At 40.4% G+C, this 19,935-nt stretch overlaps 1 protein-coding gene across 1 annotated transcript in view; it reads right to left on the bottom strand.

Moving 5' to 3' along the window:
* Positions 1–19,935, bottom strand: part of PLA2R1 (phospholipase A2 receptor 1) — a 528,401-nt gene that overhangs the window by 457,312 nt on the left and 51,154 nt on the right. The window contains exon 5 of the mRNA XM_053698351.1: positions 13,751–13,873. Within this exon, the coding sequence (XP_053554326.1) occupies positions 13,751–13,873 (123 nt within the window). The remainder of the gene's footprint in view (positions 1–13,750; positions 13,874–19,935) is intronic.

Here is a 19,935-nt window from a genome sequence, read left to right on the forward strand (position 1 = left end):
CTTTCTAGAATCCCAGTTTCCTGCATAAAATTGTCAGCCATGGGTGAAAGTAAATTACTTGCTCCATGCCATGAAAACCTCATGATTTCAAGATGTCATGAGTTCATTATTTGTCTGTGTGTCCTGTATTTCCATGTTGCTTTTTACAACTGTTTTTTTAACACTGTATAAAAAGAAACTTTTTAGGTGACTTTTCTTGCCTGCATCTAGTACAACCAGATACAAAGGGCAATTCATCCTTCTCACTACGATATTTATAGGCCAACCTGTCAACACAGAGACACAGCGTCTTCTGTCAAGACACAGTCCTGGGGTCAATTAAAGGTAACTTTGCATTATATTCAAACAGGAGTCTTGATATTTTTGGTATCAAAATAATACTCATATGCTTAATTATAAGTGTATGGTTCCATAAAAGGGATGGCTACATTCCTTCCCTCCTCACTGAAAGGGTACTTGCCAGGAAACTTGTGTTATAGTGTGAGTGACCATTTTCTCCTTTCAACCTCTCTTGGGAATACTGGTACAGTATTAGGTCCTGAAATGTTCTCCTTTTTTTATTTTAAACTGTTTGCTTTGTTTATTATTTCTTTTTTATGTACATGCACTGTGACCTTTTTGTTCATAATAAATATTCCTTTATTAAGTTTTGCTTGTGTCTAATATTTAAACCTTGCTACCAAACAGACAAATATAACAGTATTGTGTTTTTATTAGATATTTGCCAAATTGTGTTTTTTTTTTAAAAATCTATAAGTCTGGGTTTTCCTTAGCATTTCCCATATAATAATCATAAGTGGTGGCAGCAGAGATAGTTTAGTTTGGGTGATATTAAAGACTATAGAGTATTTTGTTAATCCATGCACACACTAAGAAACTGTAGTGCTTAAACAAAATGTTAATGTAGAAGATAAAAAAAACTGTGGTCTTTTATTCTCATATACCTATGAGCTGGTTATTCTGTTAAATATTGTTTCTCTCATTAGCATGAGAAATGTTAATAGTTCTCAAAATAATTTTTAAACTTAAAACCTGAAGATGGCTCCATCAACAAACCAACAAATAATGAGAGCCATACAACATCTCGTTAGAATACGGAGGGAAGAAAAATACAAGCTTCAGTGGAGAAAAATAATAGAACATAATAGAAAAAAACACAATTTATGCTTACCTGATAAATTAATTTATTCTCTGATGTTGAGAGTCCACAAGCCATCACATGTGGAATTAAACTCCAGTCCAGTAGGAGGAAATACCACCCAACATACCAGTGCTTTTAATCTCTACCACTCTTCCTGAATCCCTCAGTAATAGATATTGCCAAGAGAAAGGAGTAAAACAGAGAAGCAGGAAAGATAAAGCAGGGTAAGTACAAACTGGTACTGCTGCCAACTGTACAAAAAAATAAAGATGGGTCTCATGGAATCTCACCATCATGAAATAAATTAATTTATCGGGTAAACATCAATATTGTTTTCTTTTAAAAGATGGTGAGAATCCACGAGACATCTAATGTGGGAAATTATTTTCAAGTAGTGAAGTCCACAAGACCACCATGAAAAGGGTTTGGAAAACAATTAAGGAAGGTATGTTGCTGAACAAACACAGCAAACTGCAGAACTCTCCTGCCAAAAGCATTCTCTGAAGAGTGATAATATTTTGTAAAAATATGTAAAGAAGACCAAGTAACTGCTTTACAAATTTGCTCAATGTAAGCTTTATTCCTGAAGGCCCAACATGTGGAAACTGCTCTAGTGGAATGATTAGTAACACCCTTAAGGACAGTCTTCCCTGCCACCAAATATGTTTTGCGATTCAAGGCTTTATGCCAGGCTACTAAGGTAGCTGCCGTAGCTTTCAAGACAATAATTGTTTGTCAAGACCATGATTAGGCGCCGCTAGGGGGAGGGAAACACTTCAGACTGTGACTCTGTCCGTTGCTTGTATTGTCATGTAATTTGTGCCAATAAATAAATAATAAAAATTAATACCACTGTTGTGCAGCCAGTACTATTTCTTACTTCAAGTCAGTTGCAGTTTGGTTCACTGCTTTTTTTCCGGCTTTTTGCACCCTGCCTGTGTACACTGAAGACTTATGCTGGTTGGCGTTTGACGTCACTACCTGAAGCCAGAGACCACTAGTCACGTTGGTGAGTTTGGAGCGGCTGCTTTGGATACTCGTTCAGCTTAGTGATCTTCTTGTGATTCAAGATCACCAAAGCCAATATCTGACCCTTAAGAGGATTGTCTGATAAGCCTTTTCCATGACCATCCTGTAAGAATTGTAGCACTCTAGGAATTCAAAAAGTATCTTCTAACCTTACACCAGGAAAAAAAAGGTTTCACAAACATTGTGTTATATGTGCCTGGTCACAAGTTTCCTTTCCCAAATCATGGTATGAATAACTTAATCAGATAACCCTTTGGGCAGGATTAGGCGTTCAATCATCATGCCGTCAAATTTAGCACTTTGAAATCCTGATGATAAAAGGGGTCTTGAGAAAGAATGTCCTTTCTAAAAGAAATTTGCCATAGTTGGAGTGAGGACATCTGAATCAGATCCGCATAACAATTCCATGCTGGAGCAATCAGAATTACTGATGCTTGTTCCTGTTTGATCTTGGCTACAACCCTGGGTAGAAACACAAATAGAGAAAAGATGTACATCAGGTTGAACGACCTGGGACATACTACTAAGGCATCTATGAGAGTTGCCTGATCTCGAAACCTAGCACAACACCAGGGAAGCTTGGTTTTTAAGTGGAGAGGGCATGAGGTCTATGTCTGCTGTGCCTTAACTTCTCACGATTTGGTCAAACACCTTCTGGTTCAAAGACCATTACTCCAAGAGAAGGTACTGGTGGCTTAGAAAGTCACCTTTCCAATTATTCAATTCTGTAATTGTCAGGGTTTTTTCCCTACTTTGTTTGCCATGTGCTGCTGGCAGCCATTTTACTTACCTCTTACTGAATCTGGTGCAGAGTGTCTGATGCTGCTCATTTCCTGCATGCCCTCTTATGGTCGGACTGGTGTACATCATCCGTGTGAGACAGGTTGCAGTCTCAGTATTGTGACGTCATCACTTTTTATTTAAAGGGCCTCTGTTCAGTATGCTTTGCCCTTGCGTTGTCTCAGACCTGTTTGTTAGTTCCTGTTCCTGTGTATTACCTGGCAGTCTGACGTCCCTCCTGGCTCCTGACTCGGCTCGTCTGACTACTCGCTTTGGCTCCTGACTCAGCTCATCTGACTACCAGCTCTGGCTTTGACTCCTGGCTTGTTATTTGACTTGTGGACTTTTTATTATTTCTTTGTTATTAATAAAGGTGTGATTATTTTTGCACTTCTCGTCTCAGTCTGATTCCTGGCACCCTGACAGTAATGTGGATAGCTGAAATTATGCAATTATGGCTTTGGAATGTGGGCTACTTCGCCAAGGATCTTTGCATTTCAACTTGATGATTTAGGTAACCCACTGCTGTGACAGTACCGGATTGCAACTTAAGAAAGGATTCTAGATGGCCCAGAAAATTGAGTTCTAAAATATTGATTGGAAACCTTGACTCCTGAGGAGACTATACTCCTTGCACACTCTGGGACTTTAATACAGCACCTTAGCCTGTCAGGTTAGCATCAGTGGTCATCACAAATCACATTGGCAAGAGAAAGTAGGCCTCTTGAAGAACGGGTTGGTGAATCTGCCACCATGTCAGAGACTGCATTGTCTTGAAGTCCAATAGGATCTACTGAGACAAATCCTTAAAATCTCTGTTCCATTATTGCAACATCCTCAATTGGAGAGGCCGCAGTTGGAATCTGGCAAAATGAACTGCATTATACCATGAGGCCTAACACTTCCACGCATTGAGCCACCTTGAGTTTCTTTTTTTTTTTTTTTTTTTTTTTACAAATCTCATAGAATTTACTATGGCCCCCAAGGAAGGATACAAAGTTTGAGGAGGATTTTATTTTACAAGTCTCATAGAATTTACTATGGCCCCCCAGGAAGGATACAAAGTTTGAGGAGATAAGAAGCTCTTTGGTAGGATCCTTTTCCAACCATGCATTGCATAGCTGCAGAAGAATTCTCTGTGTGTGGTCCCTCACCAACTGGAGAGAAGGTGACTGAATCGAAAAGTCGTTTAGGTACAGAGCTACAGAAATTCATTGAGCTTGCATAACAATCAATAGAGCTCCAAGAACTTTAGTAAAGACTTGTGATTGCTAGATTCAAGGGAAAGCACCATAAATTGCTAGTGGCTGTCTATGAAGGCAAATTTCAGAAACTAAACATAATCCCTGTGAAAAGGGATATGTGAATAGGAATCTTTTAAGTTGATGGAAGACATAAACTACACTAAAAGGAGTATAATGCAAATTGTCTCCATTTTGGGAATTGGTACTTTCAGAAATTTGTTGAGGGTTATAAAATCCAACATAGGCCATAAAGTAGCTACCTTCTTTTGAACTATGAACAGATTGGAGTAGAACCCACGATTCAGTTCCACAACTGGAACTGGAGTAATCACTCCTATTGTTTTCAGGTCTTTTAGATAAGACAAGAAGGCTTTGGCCTTTAAGGGATATCGAGGCACATGAGACATGGAATTATTGAAAGATGTGCTATTCTCTAAAGGGATTGTAGTTCTCCTTGCAAGAGTGGATACTGCTTCATACCAATTTCACAGAATGAAGTGGGAATATGTCTGGGGATATGTATATCTATTTTACTGTTTGCTTGTCTGTAGTAGGAGTAGGATCCTCTATGTCCAAAGCCAGTAAAACTTTCCGAAATAGAGCATGTATATACTCACACCAGAAATAAAAAGGACACATTTCCTGCCACTTCTTCAACAGTGAGGTCCTGCGTTTGTGAAAAATCTTCCTCAGAGGAGGAAATTTCTGATTCCAATGTACCTCTCTTCTATGCAGGGTAATTAAGACAGGCCACTCAAAAGGGATATCCCTGATGAGCTAAAGTTTACTTAAAAACTCGCAATACGCACACTACTTCCAACGCGTGCAAACACCCGCTATAAATCTAATATCACTCACTAGTAAAAGCACACCACTCATAATCTGGCCCTGAATGCTCCAACATAATTTATAATAAAAAAAAAATACTGATAAAATTCATCAGTATTCATTGGTTTCCTTAAAACTTTTTTATTTAGGGTTTAATATTTACCTTCAGCACTAAATCCCCTATTAGCGTGGTTGGGGCTCTGTGAAGAACAGGACCAGGTTTGCACAGCTCTTCAGCGAGATGAAGGTAAGTATAAGCTATAAGTGAACTTTTTCACCTGTAGCTTTTAAACATTTACATTTGTTTTAATGAAAATCAATGTAAACGTTTAACGAATATTCAGTATTTGTTTTGCTTTAAACTAAACTAATACCGAATAGTGCAGTCAATGAAAACATAAATTATGCTTACCTGATAATTTCCTTTTCCTCTGATGGAAAGAGTCCACAGCTGCATTCATTACTTTTGGGAATTAAGAACCTGGCCACCAGGAGGAGGCAAAGACAACCCAGCCAAAGGCTTAAATAATCCTTCTACTCTCTCATCCCCCAGTCATTCTGCCGAGGATCAAGGAACAGTAGAAGAAATATCAGGGTGAAGGGTGCCAGAAGAATATAAGGACACCCCACATAAAATTACACGTGGGGAGCTGTGGACTCTTTCCATCAGAAGAAAAGGAAATTATCAGGTAAGCATAATTTATGTTTTTCTTCTTAAATGGACAGAGTCCACAGCTGCATTCAGTACTTTTGGGAAAACAATACCCAAGCTATAGAGGACACTGAATTCCAAGACGGGAGGGTACAATAGACAGCCCATACTGAGGGCAACAGGCCTGAACTTCTACCCAATAAAAAAAAACACTTTGTCCGAAGCTGAGAAAATTTTAAGAGGAAAAGCCCCAGAGACACTGACTCACAGTTAGTCCAGAAGCCAAACTAGAGACCGCAAACGGACTCAACTGAGCCAACAGTCCTCCAGGAGACACCGCCGCCCAACAAACGGTCCCCCACCACTCATCTCCACAAATGAAGGAGACACCAGCCAAAACCCCCAAGGGGACAAGGCAAAGGAGAACCAAGGAAACCGAAAGGTCCCCTTAATACAAAAAGGAACACCTCCATGAGTGAGCCCAGCTCACAGAGACCCAAAGGGTCCCAAACAGGGAAAGGAGACCTCGTCTATACCAAGCAAAACCCGGGAAAAGACTGGGCACAGAGACAGAACAGACGTCTCCCCAATATCCTGCAAGCACGGATGCAAAGAAGAGGCCAAGTTCTCCCAGTGTCTGGCCACAGAATACCAAGGTATGAGACCATAAAAAAGTGTGTAATACACCCAGGTGAAAAACCCCAAGTCTGAGAAAACAGAGTCCACAACAGGATGACACAGAGGATACTTGCGAGGAAGAAGAAGAAGTCAAGCAAGAAACAGACCGCAAAGCAACCCCCTAACAAAGGGCACGTCGCCGGACCTACACACAGGTCCCTAAAATGGGGAAGACATAAACCTCAATCCAGGCCCCCCAAGAAGGAGAGTATACACTCAGAACCCGAAGAAAGAGTAAACCCTCTTCTATCAATCGAGCAAGTTGAAAGGAAAACCTATACCCTAGCAGACTAAGCTAACAGGATAGACTCAACAAGCACACACATACAGAGGAGACTGCGTGAACGCAGGTCCTTAGACCGCTCGGCCATCCTGACCCACACTCAGCTGGACCAACCCAGCCTCCGGGATCCAAGACAAGGTAACAAAAGAATCCTGAAACAGGTACAGGAACAAGCGTAAGGATAGCACAGCCATCCCCACAGAGCACAAGTACAACTTGACTCTGAAACAGACAACAAGGACATAGAACTAAGAAGCTATCAAAAGAAAGGCCCAACAAGCCTGCTTGGAGCCAGCAAGACTCCAGGGGGAACCAATCACACTTTTTCACCTCCCAACCAGGAGAAGCCCCAAGCAAGGACTCAATCTCCATGGTGAGGATAATATCCCCTAAAGAAAAGGGATTATACCGGAAGGGCAACAACTGTCCTCAAAGCCCAAATGCACCGGCTAATGGGAAGTGAAATTCCCAATACAGATGTCCTAGAAAAGGACCCCCCTACAAGTAGCTTGCCAAGTAGAGGCACAGCCAACCCATTCACCTGCAGAGCAGGGAATCCATGGGAACACTGGCAAGCTGACCAGAGGAATGCAAACCTAAGGAGCACCAGAAATTGGACATCCAGCGCCAGCAGCTAGGTATGAACCAACCACCCTTGAGGCTCAAGCCACATGGCTAACCAATAGATGACATGAGCCACTCTGTGGCAAAAGAGTAAAAGAAAATACTCAGAAGACCTGGCCAACCATGACCAGGTGAGGTAGATGGAGCAAGGACATAGCGCAAGTTCTCACTACCGTGGAACACCCCGACCAGCCCTGAAATCCAAGCTTCCAAAACCACCCAAGAATGGGTCAGTAAAAAGGCCAAGCCGAGCATCGGCAACCGGAAGTCTCAGGGAGAAAAACAGCGGGCACCTAATAGTTCAGGCAAACCTTACCCTAGAACTAAACACCCCAACTGGCCAAACAGCCAGACACAAGGGTATGGATGCATATCCAGAGAATCCAGATAGCAAAAAGAACTCGAAAAGCTCCGACCAAAGGGAGGAACCACCCCTAGCCAAAGTCCAACGCTCCAAGAGGCAAGGCTAGAAGTTGTTTGGTGATACTTCTCTGAGTCTCAAAAAACCTACTAGCAGGACTAGTCTCGCTAACACATCCACACAAGCAGAGGACACAAGGAAGAGAAAGGCACGAAGCCTACCCAGCTCCGGAAAACCCCAAAATAAACAAAAGTCCCCGCAGGGCACAACCATCACCCGGAAGCACAGATCCCTAAAAAGAGATCTACTCAACCGGAGGCAATAGAAGACCCAAAGGCCTATTATAACTCAGTCAAGAGTAAGAGCTGCAACTAGATATACAAGAAACAGCTATGCGCACACCTGGAAGCTGTCAAGAGCTGCAACAGGTTTCAAACTGCAACCTTCCGCATGCTAGACAGCTATGCTGCAAAAGCTGTTGGATCAAGCCCCAAAAGGACACATCCAGAGGCCTAGAAACGAAGGCCAAACCGCTCAATAGTGGTAAGCAGCATTAAGCCCTCCCACCCTCCACCACATGGGGGAGGAAACTCTAAGTTCTGATAGAGTGACGCAGTGGAAAAACTCCCCTGCCGGGTCATCTATGACTGAAGGCTATATGGACTGAAACAATCCTTCCCACCTCATGGAACCACAGGTCCTCTTGAATACTTAGTTGAACATGAAAAACAATGATAACCTGAACACTCTGCGATTCTACCGAACCAGCCGAGCAGAACAGCGCCAAGTGTCTGAACAGCCGCAAAACCGAACAAACCCGACAGGACCAGCCTGCACCTAGGGTCCCAACTGGCAAGCTGCTAAATTCTCCCTTGTAGGGGAAAAAAAGAGAAAACAGACATTTTTAACAGAGGACTAACATGTCCAACAACTTCCGAAGAAGTAAAAAAAGAGTATCAATCCCAGAAGGTTCCCGAAGGAAACAAAAACAAATAAAAGACATCCCATCGGATATAAATAAAATATAAGGCAACCCGGAGGTTAATGCCCAAAAAACACAGGCCTACCCGCAGAACCAGCCAAACGGAGCCCTATCTCACAAAACTGGGAAAGATCTCAACAAATGAAAATCAGGAGATTACTTCATCCCCACATGTCTAATGAGGTGCACCATTCGAATTATCAAACTAAAATTCCCCGTAACTAGTAACGATAGGGTCATTCAATAACTGAAAAACATGTTTGAGCAACACGCAAAGGCGCGCAATCCTGTAACGGAAGGCACAACACTCAGGGACAGAAACCCCCGCGGGGAACTGTAGAGGCCCTCCCCAAGGCGGAAGGCCCGGGACAATAGGGCACTAGCACATTCTCAAAGAAACGTCTGGACTCTGCAGACGAATAATCGCCAACATTATGTGGAAGCGAAAACGTGCTGCAACCTCCGTTGGAAACACGCCACCCCATATGGAGGATCCAGAAGTATGATTTGGTAGGGAACTCGCCTCTCGGAGGACAGGACTCCCAGAGGCAGATGGCTCAGCAGTCCCTTGATTCCACGAGCCCGAGGAACCAGGCTCTCTGAAATGGCATACAGAACAAAACTGGTTGACAGTCATCAATAAGGCCACTCCGGATTCATCATCGGACACAGACTCTGAATCAGAAATCAAAATAGTCTCAGTATCAGAATCCTCTGTAACTGAATCTGAAATTAACACAGTCTCAGCATCAGAATCCTCTATAGCTGGATAGAGGATATTTAAATATGGACTAAAGTAGTGAAAACTAAAAGGGCACCCGACACCCCCAATGGCTGGGGCACTCACCACCTTCTGTGACCAGACCCCTGCGGACTAGAAAATCTCCTTCGCCACACGGTCAGGAATGCAGAAATGGAACAATGGAACATAGCCACGCCCGAACACAAGGTGAACTGTACAGTCGAAACAAGCGCGCCCAACCAAAAGGCTGCGTCACTTCCAAAGGCCTCAATGTTCAAACCACGAGCCCAGTAAACATCGCACATAAGTAGGTTGAATCACATAACAAAACATGATTATAAACCCCACCCCCCTGTTGAATAACACCCCTCAGGAGATATTAACCCTCGATTCCAAGATACTAAAAGAGACTCACTAAGACCCTTATGTTATAGTTAAACCCGCAAGGAGCTTAGTCTCACGGGAAACATTCACACTACAGTACATTGAATAAAGTAAAATGAAACGATCTTACCAGAATCAATGCCGTGGAACAGGAACACGGACTTTCAAGTGTGACGGATAGTAGCATCCGCCATGGACTTGAGAGAAGAAAGCAGGAAGCGGAGCGAAGTTCGACATCGCTGATTGCTTGAGGAGCTGTTAATATGAGTCAGGATGGTTTCGCAGAAAGAAACTTCCTGCATCTCCGGACTCTAACTTTCATCCAGGCTCTCACTGAGAGACTGACAGGACTACTTAAAGTTAAAACCCCTGTCTCATGCCAAAGAGCAATACCCTCCATAAGAGACAAAAACAAATTATGACACTTCTCTGCCAACCTCCTGGGACGAAAGGCAAAGAATGACTGGGGGATGAGGGAGTGGGAGGAGTATTTAAGCCTTTGGCTGGGTTGTCTTTGCCTCCTGCTGGTGGCCAGGTTCTTAATTCCCAAAAGTAATGAATGCAGCTGTGAACTCTTTCCATTTAAGAAGAAAAATAAATACGATACAAATTTTTGGTGGCTGCACAAGTCTTGTACCTAGTTTTTTAAGATTGTATATAAAAGTACCTAAAAGTGTTGTATAATTTATTTGGTGCATATGTTTATGTTCCCAAGCTATGTGAACCATGTGTACATGTCCATACTTAAAGCCTGCAGGCCATGTGCTCATCTTAGCTGCAAAAGATTGCTTTCAGTAGATGTACCCATCTAAGGCAGTGCAAGCAAAGTGCAACTGGTCAGGAAAGGTTTCACTCAAGAGCAGCACAGTATAGACCAGGGGATTGTTGGGCATGCCCACATTTCACCTAGGAGGCTAGTGGCATCTCCACACTGGTAGAAGATAATCACTGACTGGCTGAAACTCCTGTTCTTTCCTCTGTCCACGTAAGCACTCTGGGAGGGGGGATTGGTCTCGTATTGGTTAGAGAACCCCTCTAAACTACATGTGGGTCAGCACTTCTGAATTAACCACACTCCTTGATGGAGTAAAAAAATTGACTGAAGGATTCTGGGAGGGATTTAAAATTCTGGTATTTTGGGTGTATTTTCTCTAAAAATGAATAACTGAAAGTCAAAAATATTTTGAGTGATTATTGACAATGATGTACTTTATTTAGAAAGTAAAAAAGAATACCAAATCTAACAATAAAATATTAGATATATTTTCAAAACTACTTAAAATTCTGAATTGAGAAAGATGTGTTGATCTCCAATAATCAATTTCATTTAGGATGCCCCAAATTTGTATTAATACAGAGAAAATCTTATCTATAAACCCTGCTGACTGGGGCAGCAGCCATGTCTGCTCAGGACCAGCAGTTTTCTGTGGCTCCCTTAAACCCTTTTCGGAGTCTTGATTTTTCATTATACATTGAAGAACAGCTGAATGGCCATGCTAATGTATCTTAGTTATTTTGTGTTGGTCGCACTCACTAGGGTAGGTGGTATATGGATATTTAAAACTATTATAAATGTAAAACTTTTCTGTAGGAAAAACATCAAACTTCACTCTTAAAGGATCAGACAGAGCTGTAGTGGTCTGGGTCTAGGGACCATCTAACAAAGGGCAGATCATCTAAAGATTTCCGCACAAGCGATGTGATCTAAGAAGTCTCATCAGTATGGTGTGGTCACTCAAAAAATGTTTGTATGATTTCTCTCCATGCCTGCGAGTTTTTGATCATTGGGCCCAATGTTTTTAGAAAACAGATATACTGTATATGATAGGATTTTTTTAAACTGTTATAATATTTAACAAAGCACTATATGAAAATTGAAACACAACGCACTTACCAGGTAGCCATTCGGTACAGGTGGCTCAGGAGCAGCAGTCAATTGTGTTTCAACTGAGAAGAAGCGGGAGTGTTTGTGCTCAGTTAGCAGTTTCTTCCTTGACCCATGCAGTTCACAGTATAGCAACTGCTTATTGAGCACTACTGCCGCTCCGGACCCTTCTATATTGCCCGGCTGCAGTTAATTGTGTACAGGGTTATATCATTGACTGTGACACCATGAAGCATAGAGGGAACAATATTTGTTCATAAAGCACCACCACATTTCATAGTGCTGATATAGAAATTATCTACTAATGAGTGGAACATGAAAACTTGCACACTACAGTGTGATAGGAGTATGTGCAAGGCTGTCCTGTTGGTGGGGCCAACACTAGTTCCCCTCCTTTTTGAAAATGGGACCTCAGGCCCTTTGTGTATACGGGGAGTGGGTAGGATTCTAAATGTGAAGGTAACCATCATTACTCAGTAATTATCTGCATATTATTATTATTATTATTATTATTATTATTATTATTATTATTATCTCCTGTTCCTCTGGGTCAGTGTTTGACAAATATAGTTCCTAGGAGGCCACATAGTCCAGGATTTTACATCTAACCAGTAGAAACTAATTGTCTAGCTCCTAAAATATATGTAGCAGCATTTTTTTTAATATTTCTTGTTGGCTCCTGAATAAAACTGTAAGCATCTGTATTTGTAATGTATGGAGGAAATAGGAACTCTACAACACCTAAATCATTTTTTGAACAGTCTACTAGAAGACATGGAAGTTCTGAATCCCTTCTAGATTTTAAACAATAAATTGAATGTTTAGCATTTTTGCTATCACTCCATTTAAATAGAAATAGAGCCTTTGTTTTTGTTTTTATTTACATATGAAAACTATACTGTATATATTTTTAAAGTAGACAACCCAGAATATTTTCCTAGGCCCATTTTGGTATATTTGATGCCACTATTTGACCCCCAAATACAATTAAATATAAAAAAAAATCAATAACTTTTTCGTAAACTTTGGGTTTCACACTAAAATTACTTACACACAACTACTGCAGTCATAAGACAATGATTGCAAACGTTTCTCTGGGATCCTTTTTTTTAACAGCAAACATGAATGGCTTTGCCATTATTTTTTAACAATTAGAAGGCTGCTAATTGCAGGTGCGCACCACACTTCTGAAATTACTGTCAGTAAAGGGGTTAATCAGCTACAATTGTTGTGTTAGTGTAGAGATTAACCTCCCACTCCCTGATCCCTCCCAAACACCTCACTCCCCCCCTCCACTGGTCGCTACCATGTTATGTACTGTCAGACAGTCTGCCAGTATGCAGTTTAGGGGTTTTTGTTTTTATATTTTTTTATTTCTGTAGTGCAGGGGTCCCTTCTCATGCTCACCCCAACAGCTATCTTACCCTCCCACTGCCATATCTATTTATGGCAGCCAATCTGCCAGTAACAAATTAACTTTTATTTTTATTATATTTTATAATAAATAAATAATTATTTTTCTGTAGTGTAAATGCCCCCCTCACACTCCCCCCTCCAAGATCATCTTTTTTCTGTAGTGTAGGGTCCCCCCTCCAAACAATTTTCTATAGTGTAGGACCCCATCCTCACATTTTTCTGTAGTGCAGGGAACCTCGCCCTCTCTCCTCGGCTGTAGTGTAGGGAAACCTGCCTCCCTCCTTCCCACCCACTGGGCACCAAGGATGATTGTTACAGAGTGTGATACAAACAGTAATGATCAGCGATCTGGCTTCATATGATAAACACCTTCTGCCTCCTGTTTGCGGCTCACGCGGTCTAAGCTGAAAGCAGGGACTGCAACAGGCACTTTCTGTGTTGGATGCATGTACTACATAAAGACAATAGGCTTGGCAAAGTACTGTGTGACGTAGTACCTATGTCCAAATGGCACAAAGGGTTAAAAAAAAAAATTTAAACATAAATTAATGGTGGTGCTTATAAAAGCCACTAATATTTTAAAAACTTGCTGGTGTTATGACATGCAGAGAAAGTAAGCATTTTTTTTTTAACTTTAATAAACATTTCAATATGACAGAGAAGGTAAACTCGCAAATTTATTTCCTTGTATTCAATTTGCAACAGAGATCAATAAAAGTACCTGATTTCCAGTTCACAAGAGACAATGGTGCTCCATCTGACCACTGCCAACCAGTAGCTTCACTTAGCTGGTTGAGACCAATCCAAAACATATCTCCATTAAAATGTAATTTCTTTATATAGCCTAATATAAAAGAAAAAAATTAGAGAACAGATTAATAAACAGTTAAATGTGTGGTTTAGTAAACTGAAGGAACCCAATAAAGAAAATAATTTAACGGCCAGCTACAAAGAAAATGAATAAAACATAAATCAACTTTCCGATCTAGTTCTTTTTACTTTGTTCTTCTTATACTTTGTGCTGATTTGAGGAGCTGCAAACCCACTCCAGTCTTTCAAGATGTACCCCCATTGTGCTCAGGAGAAGCAAAGTAGGCCCTCCCTAATGCTGTGACTTTTTGCCTAGTCATACCACTAACCTACTATCCATGAGAGTTTTGCCAATGTTATAGGCTTAGAAGTGTGAACATTCTTACAAACATTGCTGCTATATAGTGTTGAAATATGCATGCTCCTGAGCATAGGTATAAAAATGCTTTGCTTGCATATTGTTTCTATAATCTATATTTTATCGTTTCAACGCTTTTTCTGTTTACTTGTGGAAGTCAGGGCTTCAAGAATTCTACAAGAGCATTCTACAACATTTCAATGCTCACTAAAATGCTGTTTCGCAAAACACAAAATTCATATTGCAATGTACAATACTGTTCAAAAGTTCTAGGCAGGTGTGAAAAAATGCTGTAAAGTAAGGATGCTTCCAAATATAGAAATTTTTATAGTTTTTTTTATCAATTAACAAAATGCAATGTCATAATAGGCACTTGGCTAGGAGAGTGATTTCTGTTCCTGCAGCAGTATATGCAAGAAAATGTTTTCTTTACATGCACACTATACTAGGGAATCCAGAAATAGGCTGAAATTCCTAAACAATAAAGGGTGCCTACAATTTAATTAATTTATTTTTAATTTGTAAAAAGACTTATACATGCAATACCTGTAGCTATTTCTTGTTCCACTATGTCATTTTAAGATGACCCACATAAACCCTCTATGGCTGAAATTACTCTGCTATTATGAAGTTCACCTGCTCTAGAATTACTCTGCACGTAACCCCTTCACTACCGTGAATTTTAAAGAAAAATGTCAGGTGCCGAGTTTTGGACAGACTGAGTTGGAGGTAATGTGAGGACATCCAAGAGACAGTTGGTAATCTGGTTGAGCAAAGAGGGAGAGATATCAGGAGAGGAAAATCCAGTCAATCCAATAATTTGGAAGGAAAGGGAAGTAAGGAGACCGGTCAATAGTTAGAAGGGTGGTGGGGGCAAGCGAGGACTTCAAACTAAATTTATTTACACATAAATACTGCACTCATAAGACCAATGATCGGAAAAGTTTCTTTAAGATCCACTTTGCTCAGAAATGATTTGTGGTAATTAGGAGGCTGCTAATTGCAGCTGCGCATCACACCTTATTATTATTATTGCAAACTTACTAATTCCTGCAGTGCACACCTATGAAATATTTACAGAATTCTCCCTTTTCGTACCCAGACAGACACAAAAATACAAATGTATTGCCTCATTTTGTCACTGCAACGTACTCTTAAATGTTCTTCCCATTCTATCATGAATGCTTCAGCTAGACTAATCCACCTAAGTCGCCAATCTACATCAGCTGCTCTGCTCTGCCAGTCACTACACTGAATCCCCTTTAGAATACATTTAAAAAAAATAACCCTAACCTATAAAGCACTCAACAACCTTACTCCCAACTATATTTCCTCACTCATCTCCAAATACTCCAAGACCCACCCTCTTTGATCAACCTCTGACCTATGTCTCTCCACTCCTATGAATTCTACTTCCCTCTCTCCCCTCCAAGACTTCTCACACGCTGCTCCTGCCCTCTTGTACTCTCTACCCTGCTCCATCAGACTGTCTCAAACCTTGTATAGTTTTAGGTGTTCTTTGAAAACCCACCTATACAGAGAGGCTAACCAACTCTCCTCTAACTGCTCTTCAGCCTAACCAAAACTGCCTTTTCTCACTGCTGCAACAACCATATGACAAGCTACCCCAAATCTTAAGTCTCTGTAGCCTAAACTTGTAGACTGTAAGCTCTTTGGAGCAGGGCCCTCATCCTCCTGTGCTAACTTATTTTATTTAGTATATTATTTATTTGTATCTTACAAGTCTTTGTTTTTGTACACCCCTATTTCTGTACCCAATGCTATGGAATTTTGTGGTGCTACACAATAAATCAAATTAATAATAAAATGTTGTGGGAGCAATTAACCAAGAGAAATCCTTATCTTACCTCTCACCCTGTTCCCCAAATTTCTTTAATTGATAATGATGAATTTTCTATTGGAAAAAGATTTAACCAATCTAATAAGGGTAATGGGACTTAGGGATATACCACTTTATCTCCTTGTAAACAATTCTGAAATTCTCACACACCCTGAACTACAACAAATGTGCTTTTTATGGGCTTCCATTTAGTTTACATATAGGAGATTGCATAGTTACCTGTTCAGTCACATTGCTATGCTGCCTATGTTAAATACACTTTACAATATAAACTCAACAATCTACGGGTCATCTACCATCCAGTGTGGAACAGTGGAACTGAGTTTTGCGTATTAATTTACTTTAACAAGGGCAGACTATAGTACAGTGTACAATGTACTCATCTGTATCTACAGCCGTGCTAGAGATTAATTACAAAATGCTACATGGATGGTACCTCACTCCTCACAGATTACACCATCTGTTCATAAAAGCAATAAATACTGGACATGTGGACATGTAGATAGTAACATGGGACATATATAGAGATGGTGTAACCGGCTATTCAAAATCTGGTCCTATATACCAAAAGAGTCTGCTCTAGGAGTTATTTGTCCCATTGATCTATTTGTATGGCTATTGAATAATCCCCTGAAATTTCCCTCCTCACACTCACAGAAGCTCTTCCATATTATGGTGAATAGCGCTACATTTTAATAAGTGAAAAATTGGAGCGCTATTATGGTGAATAGCGCTACATTTTAATAAGTGAAAAATTGGAAAAGCACAGAAACAACTACAGTATTTATGTGGAGACGCAAAGTTTGGGAGTTTGTTGATTTAGATGAATATCAATACCAACAACAGAATATAATATTTGCATGGAAAAGTTATGGGAATAATATCTAGAACAATTTGCTTTATAACTTATTACACTTGTTGCTTTATTTTAGAACATAAAACTAGGGGCTTGATTAACTAAAGGTCTCTGGGCTGGCGAGATTATTTAAAGGAACACTGAACCCAAATTTTTTTCTTTTGTGATTCAGATAGAGCATGCAATTTTAAGCAACTTTCTAATTTACTCCTATTATACATTTTTCTTCATTCTCTTGCTGTCTTTATTTGAAAAAGAAGGCATCTAAGCTTTTTTTTTTGTTCAGAATGAATTCATCCACCAATCAGCAAGGACAACCCAGGTTGTTCACCAAAAACGGCCGGCATCTAAACTTACATTCCTGCATTTCAAATAAAGATACCAAGAGAATGAAGAAAATTTGATAATAGAAGTAAATTAGAAAGTTGCTTAAAATTTCATGCTCTATCTGAATCATGAAAGAAAAAATTTGGGTTCAGTGTCCCTTTAAGAATACTTGCCAGTACTTCTTTTTCCCTGGTGGAATTATCTAAAGCCACTTTTTACCCTGAAAACAGGGGGTCTTGCTAAGGGGCATATACTCCATTTTTGTATTTGAAGGACATGCATACATTACAAAAGTGCACAATGAAAATGTAAATAAAAATCATATAAAAAGAAATATTTAACCATTCAGACATAAATACGCAGGAAAAATTGTATTTTTAAGGTGCATCAAAAATTATAGCAAAACTGTTCACCTGAAATCATATTTTATCAAAAATGTAAAATGTGTAAGTAAATTAAACAGGAATACAACTAAATATGCATAGCGTAAATCGTAATTTAAGTACACTTGATGTACAAAAAACACATAGAAATTCGTACTTAAAAGTACAAAAGACAAAGGCCTCTATTTATCAAGTTGTCAACCGTAAATACGCTGGAATTCCACAGCGTATTTGTGGCGAGCCTGATTCGCCTTAGTTATCAAACCCTACAGACCGGCAAAAGTAGAATTTTGTGACGTAACATACGATCCGTCGGACTCAGTCCGACACAGATCGATGCTTACGTCACTCCAGATGTTCTGAATGCAAGTTCGGCACAATCTGACTACTTTTGCTAGTTATCAAATAACTAGCAGGTACGCTCGCCACTTTTCCGGCTCAGCGTACCTGGTTTTCAATCCGCCGCCCTGGAGGCGGCGGATACGATAGGAATCAATGGGAGACTGAAAGCAGCGAAAGCTCATGTTCGCTGCTGCCTGATATTCCATTGATTCCTATAGTAAATGTCTACACCTAACACCCTAACATGTACCCAGAGTCTAAACACCCCTAATCTGCCCCCCCTACACCGCCGCAACTAAATAAAGTGTTTAACCCCTAAACCGCCGCTCCCGGAGCCCACTGTCACCTACATTATACATATTAACCCCTGATCTGCCGCCCCCTATACCACCGCCACTATATTAAAGTTATTACCCCTTATCCTGCTGCTCCCGGACCCCGCCGCAACTAAATAAAGTGTTTAACCCCTAAACCGCCGCTCCCGGAGCACACGCCACCTACATTATATTTATTAACCCCTAATCTGCCCCCCCTACACCGCCACCACTATATTAAAGTTATTAACCCCTAAATCTAAGTCTAACCCTAACACCCCCCTAACTTAAATATAATTTAAATAAATCTAAATAAAATTACTACAATTAACTAAATAGTTCCTATTTAAAACTAAATACTTACCTATGAAATAAACCCTAAGCTAGCTACAATATAACTAATAGTTACATTGTAGCTAGCTTAGGGTTTATTTTTATTTTACAGGCAACTTTGTATTTATTTTAACTAGGTAGAATAGTTATTAAATAGTTATTAACTATTTAATAGCTACCTAGCTAAAATAAAGACAAATTTACCTGTAAAAATTCAACCTAAGTTACAATTACACCTAACACTACACTATAATTAAATTAATTACCTACATTAACTACAATTAACTACAATTAAATAAAATTAAATTAACTAAAGTACCAAACCCCCCCCCACTAAATTACAGAAAATAATAAAATAATTACAATAATTTTAAACTAATTACACCTAATCTAATCCCCCTAATTAAAATAAGAGCCCCCCAAAATAATAAAAAGCCCTACCCTATACTAAATTACAAATAGCCCTTAAAAGGGCTTTTTGCGGGGCATTGCCCCAAAGTAATCAGCTCTTTTACCTGTAAAAAAAGTACAATACCCCCCAACATTAAAACCCACCACCCACACACCCAACCCTACTCTAAAACCCACCCAATCCCCCCTTAAAAAAATCTAACACTAACCTCTTGAAGATCACCCTACCTTGAGAAGTCTTCACCCAACCGGGCCGAAGTCCTCAACGAAGCCGGGCGAAGTGGTCCTCCAGACGGGCAGAAGTCTTCATCCAGACGGCATCTTCTATCTTCATCCATCCGGCGCGGAGCGGCTCCATCTTCAAGACATCCGACGCGGAGCATCCTCTTCTGGCGACGTCTTCAAACAGAATGAATGTTCCTTTAAATGACGTCATCCAAGATGGCGTCCCTTGAATTCCGATTGGCTGATAGAAATCTATCAGCCAATCGGAATTAAGGTAGGAAAAATCCTATTGGTTGATGCAATCAGCCAATAGGATTGAAGTTCAATCCTATTGGCTGATCCAATCAGCCAATAGGATTGAGCTTGCATTCTATTGGCTGTTCCAATCAGCCAATAGAATGCAAGCTCAATCCTATTGGCTGATTGCATCAACCAATAGGATTTTTCCTACCTTAATTCTATCAGCCAATCGGAATTCAAGGGACGCCATCTTGGATGACGTCATTTAAAGGAACATTCATTCTGTTTGAAGACGTCGCCAGAAGAGGATGCTCTGCGTCGGATGTCTTGAAGTTGGAGCCGCTCAGCGCCAGATGGATGAAGACTTCTGCCCGTCTGGAGGACCTCTTCTGCCCGGCTTCGATGAAGACTTCTGCCTGTCTGGAGGACCACTTCACCCGGCTTCG

This window comes from Bombina bombina, chromosome 1 (genome assembly GCF_027579735.1).
Source record: "Bombina bombina isolate aBomBom1 chromosome 1, aBomBom1.pri, whole genome shotgun sequence".
Classification (NCBI taxonomy): Eukaryota; Metazoa; Chordata; class Amphibia; order Anura; family Bombinatoridae; genus Bombina; species Bombina bombina.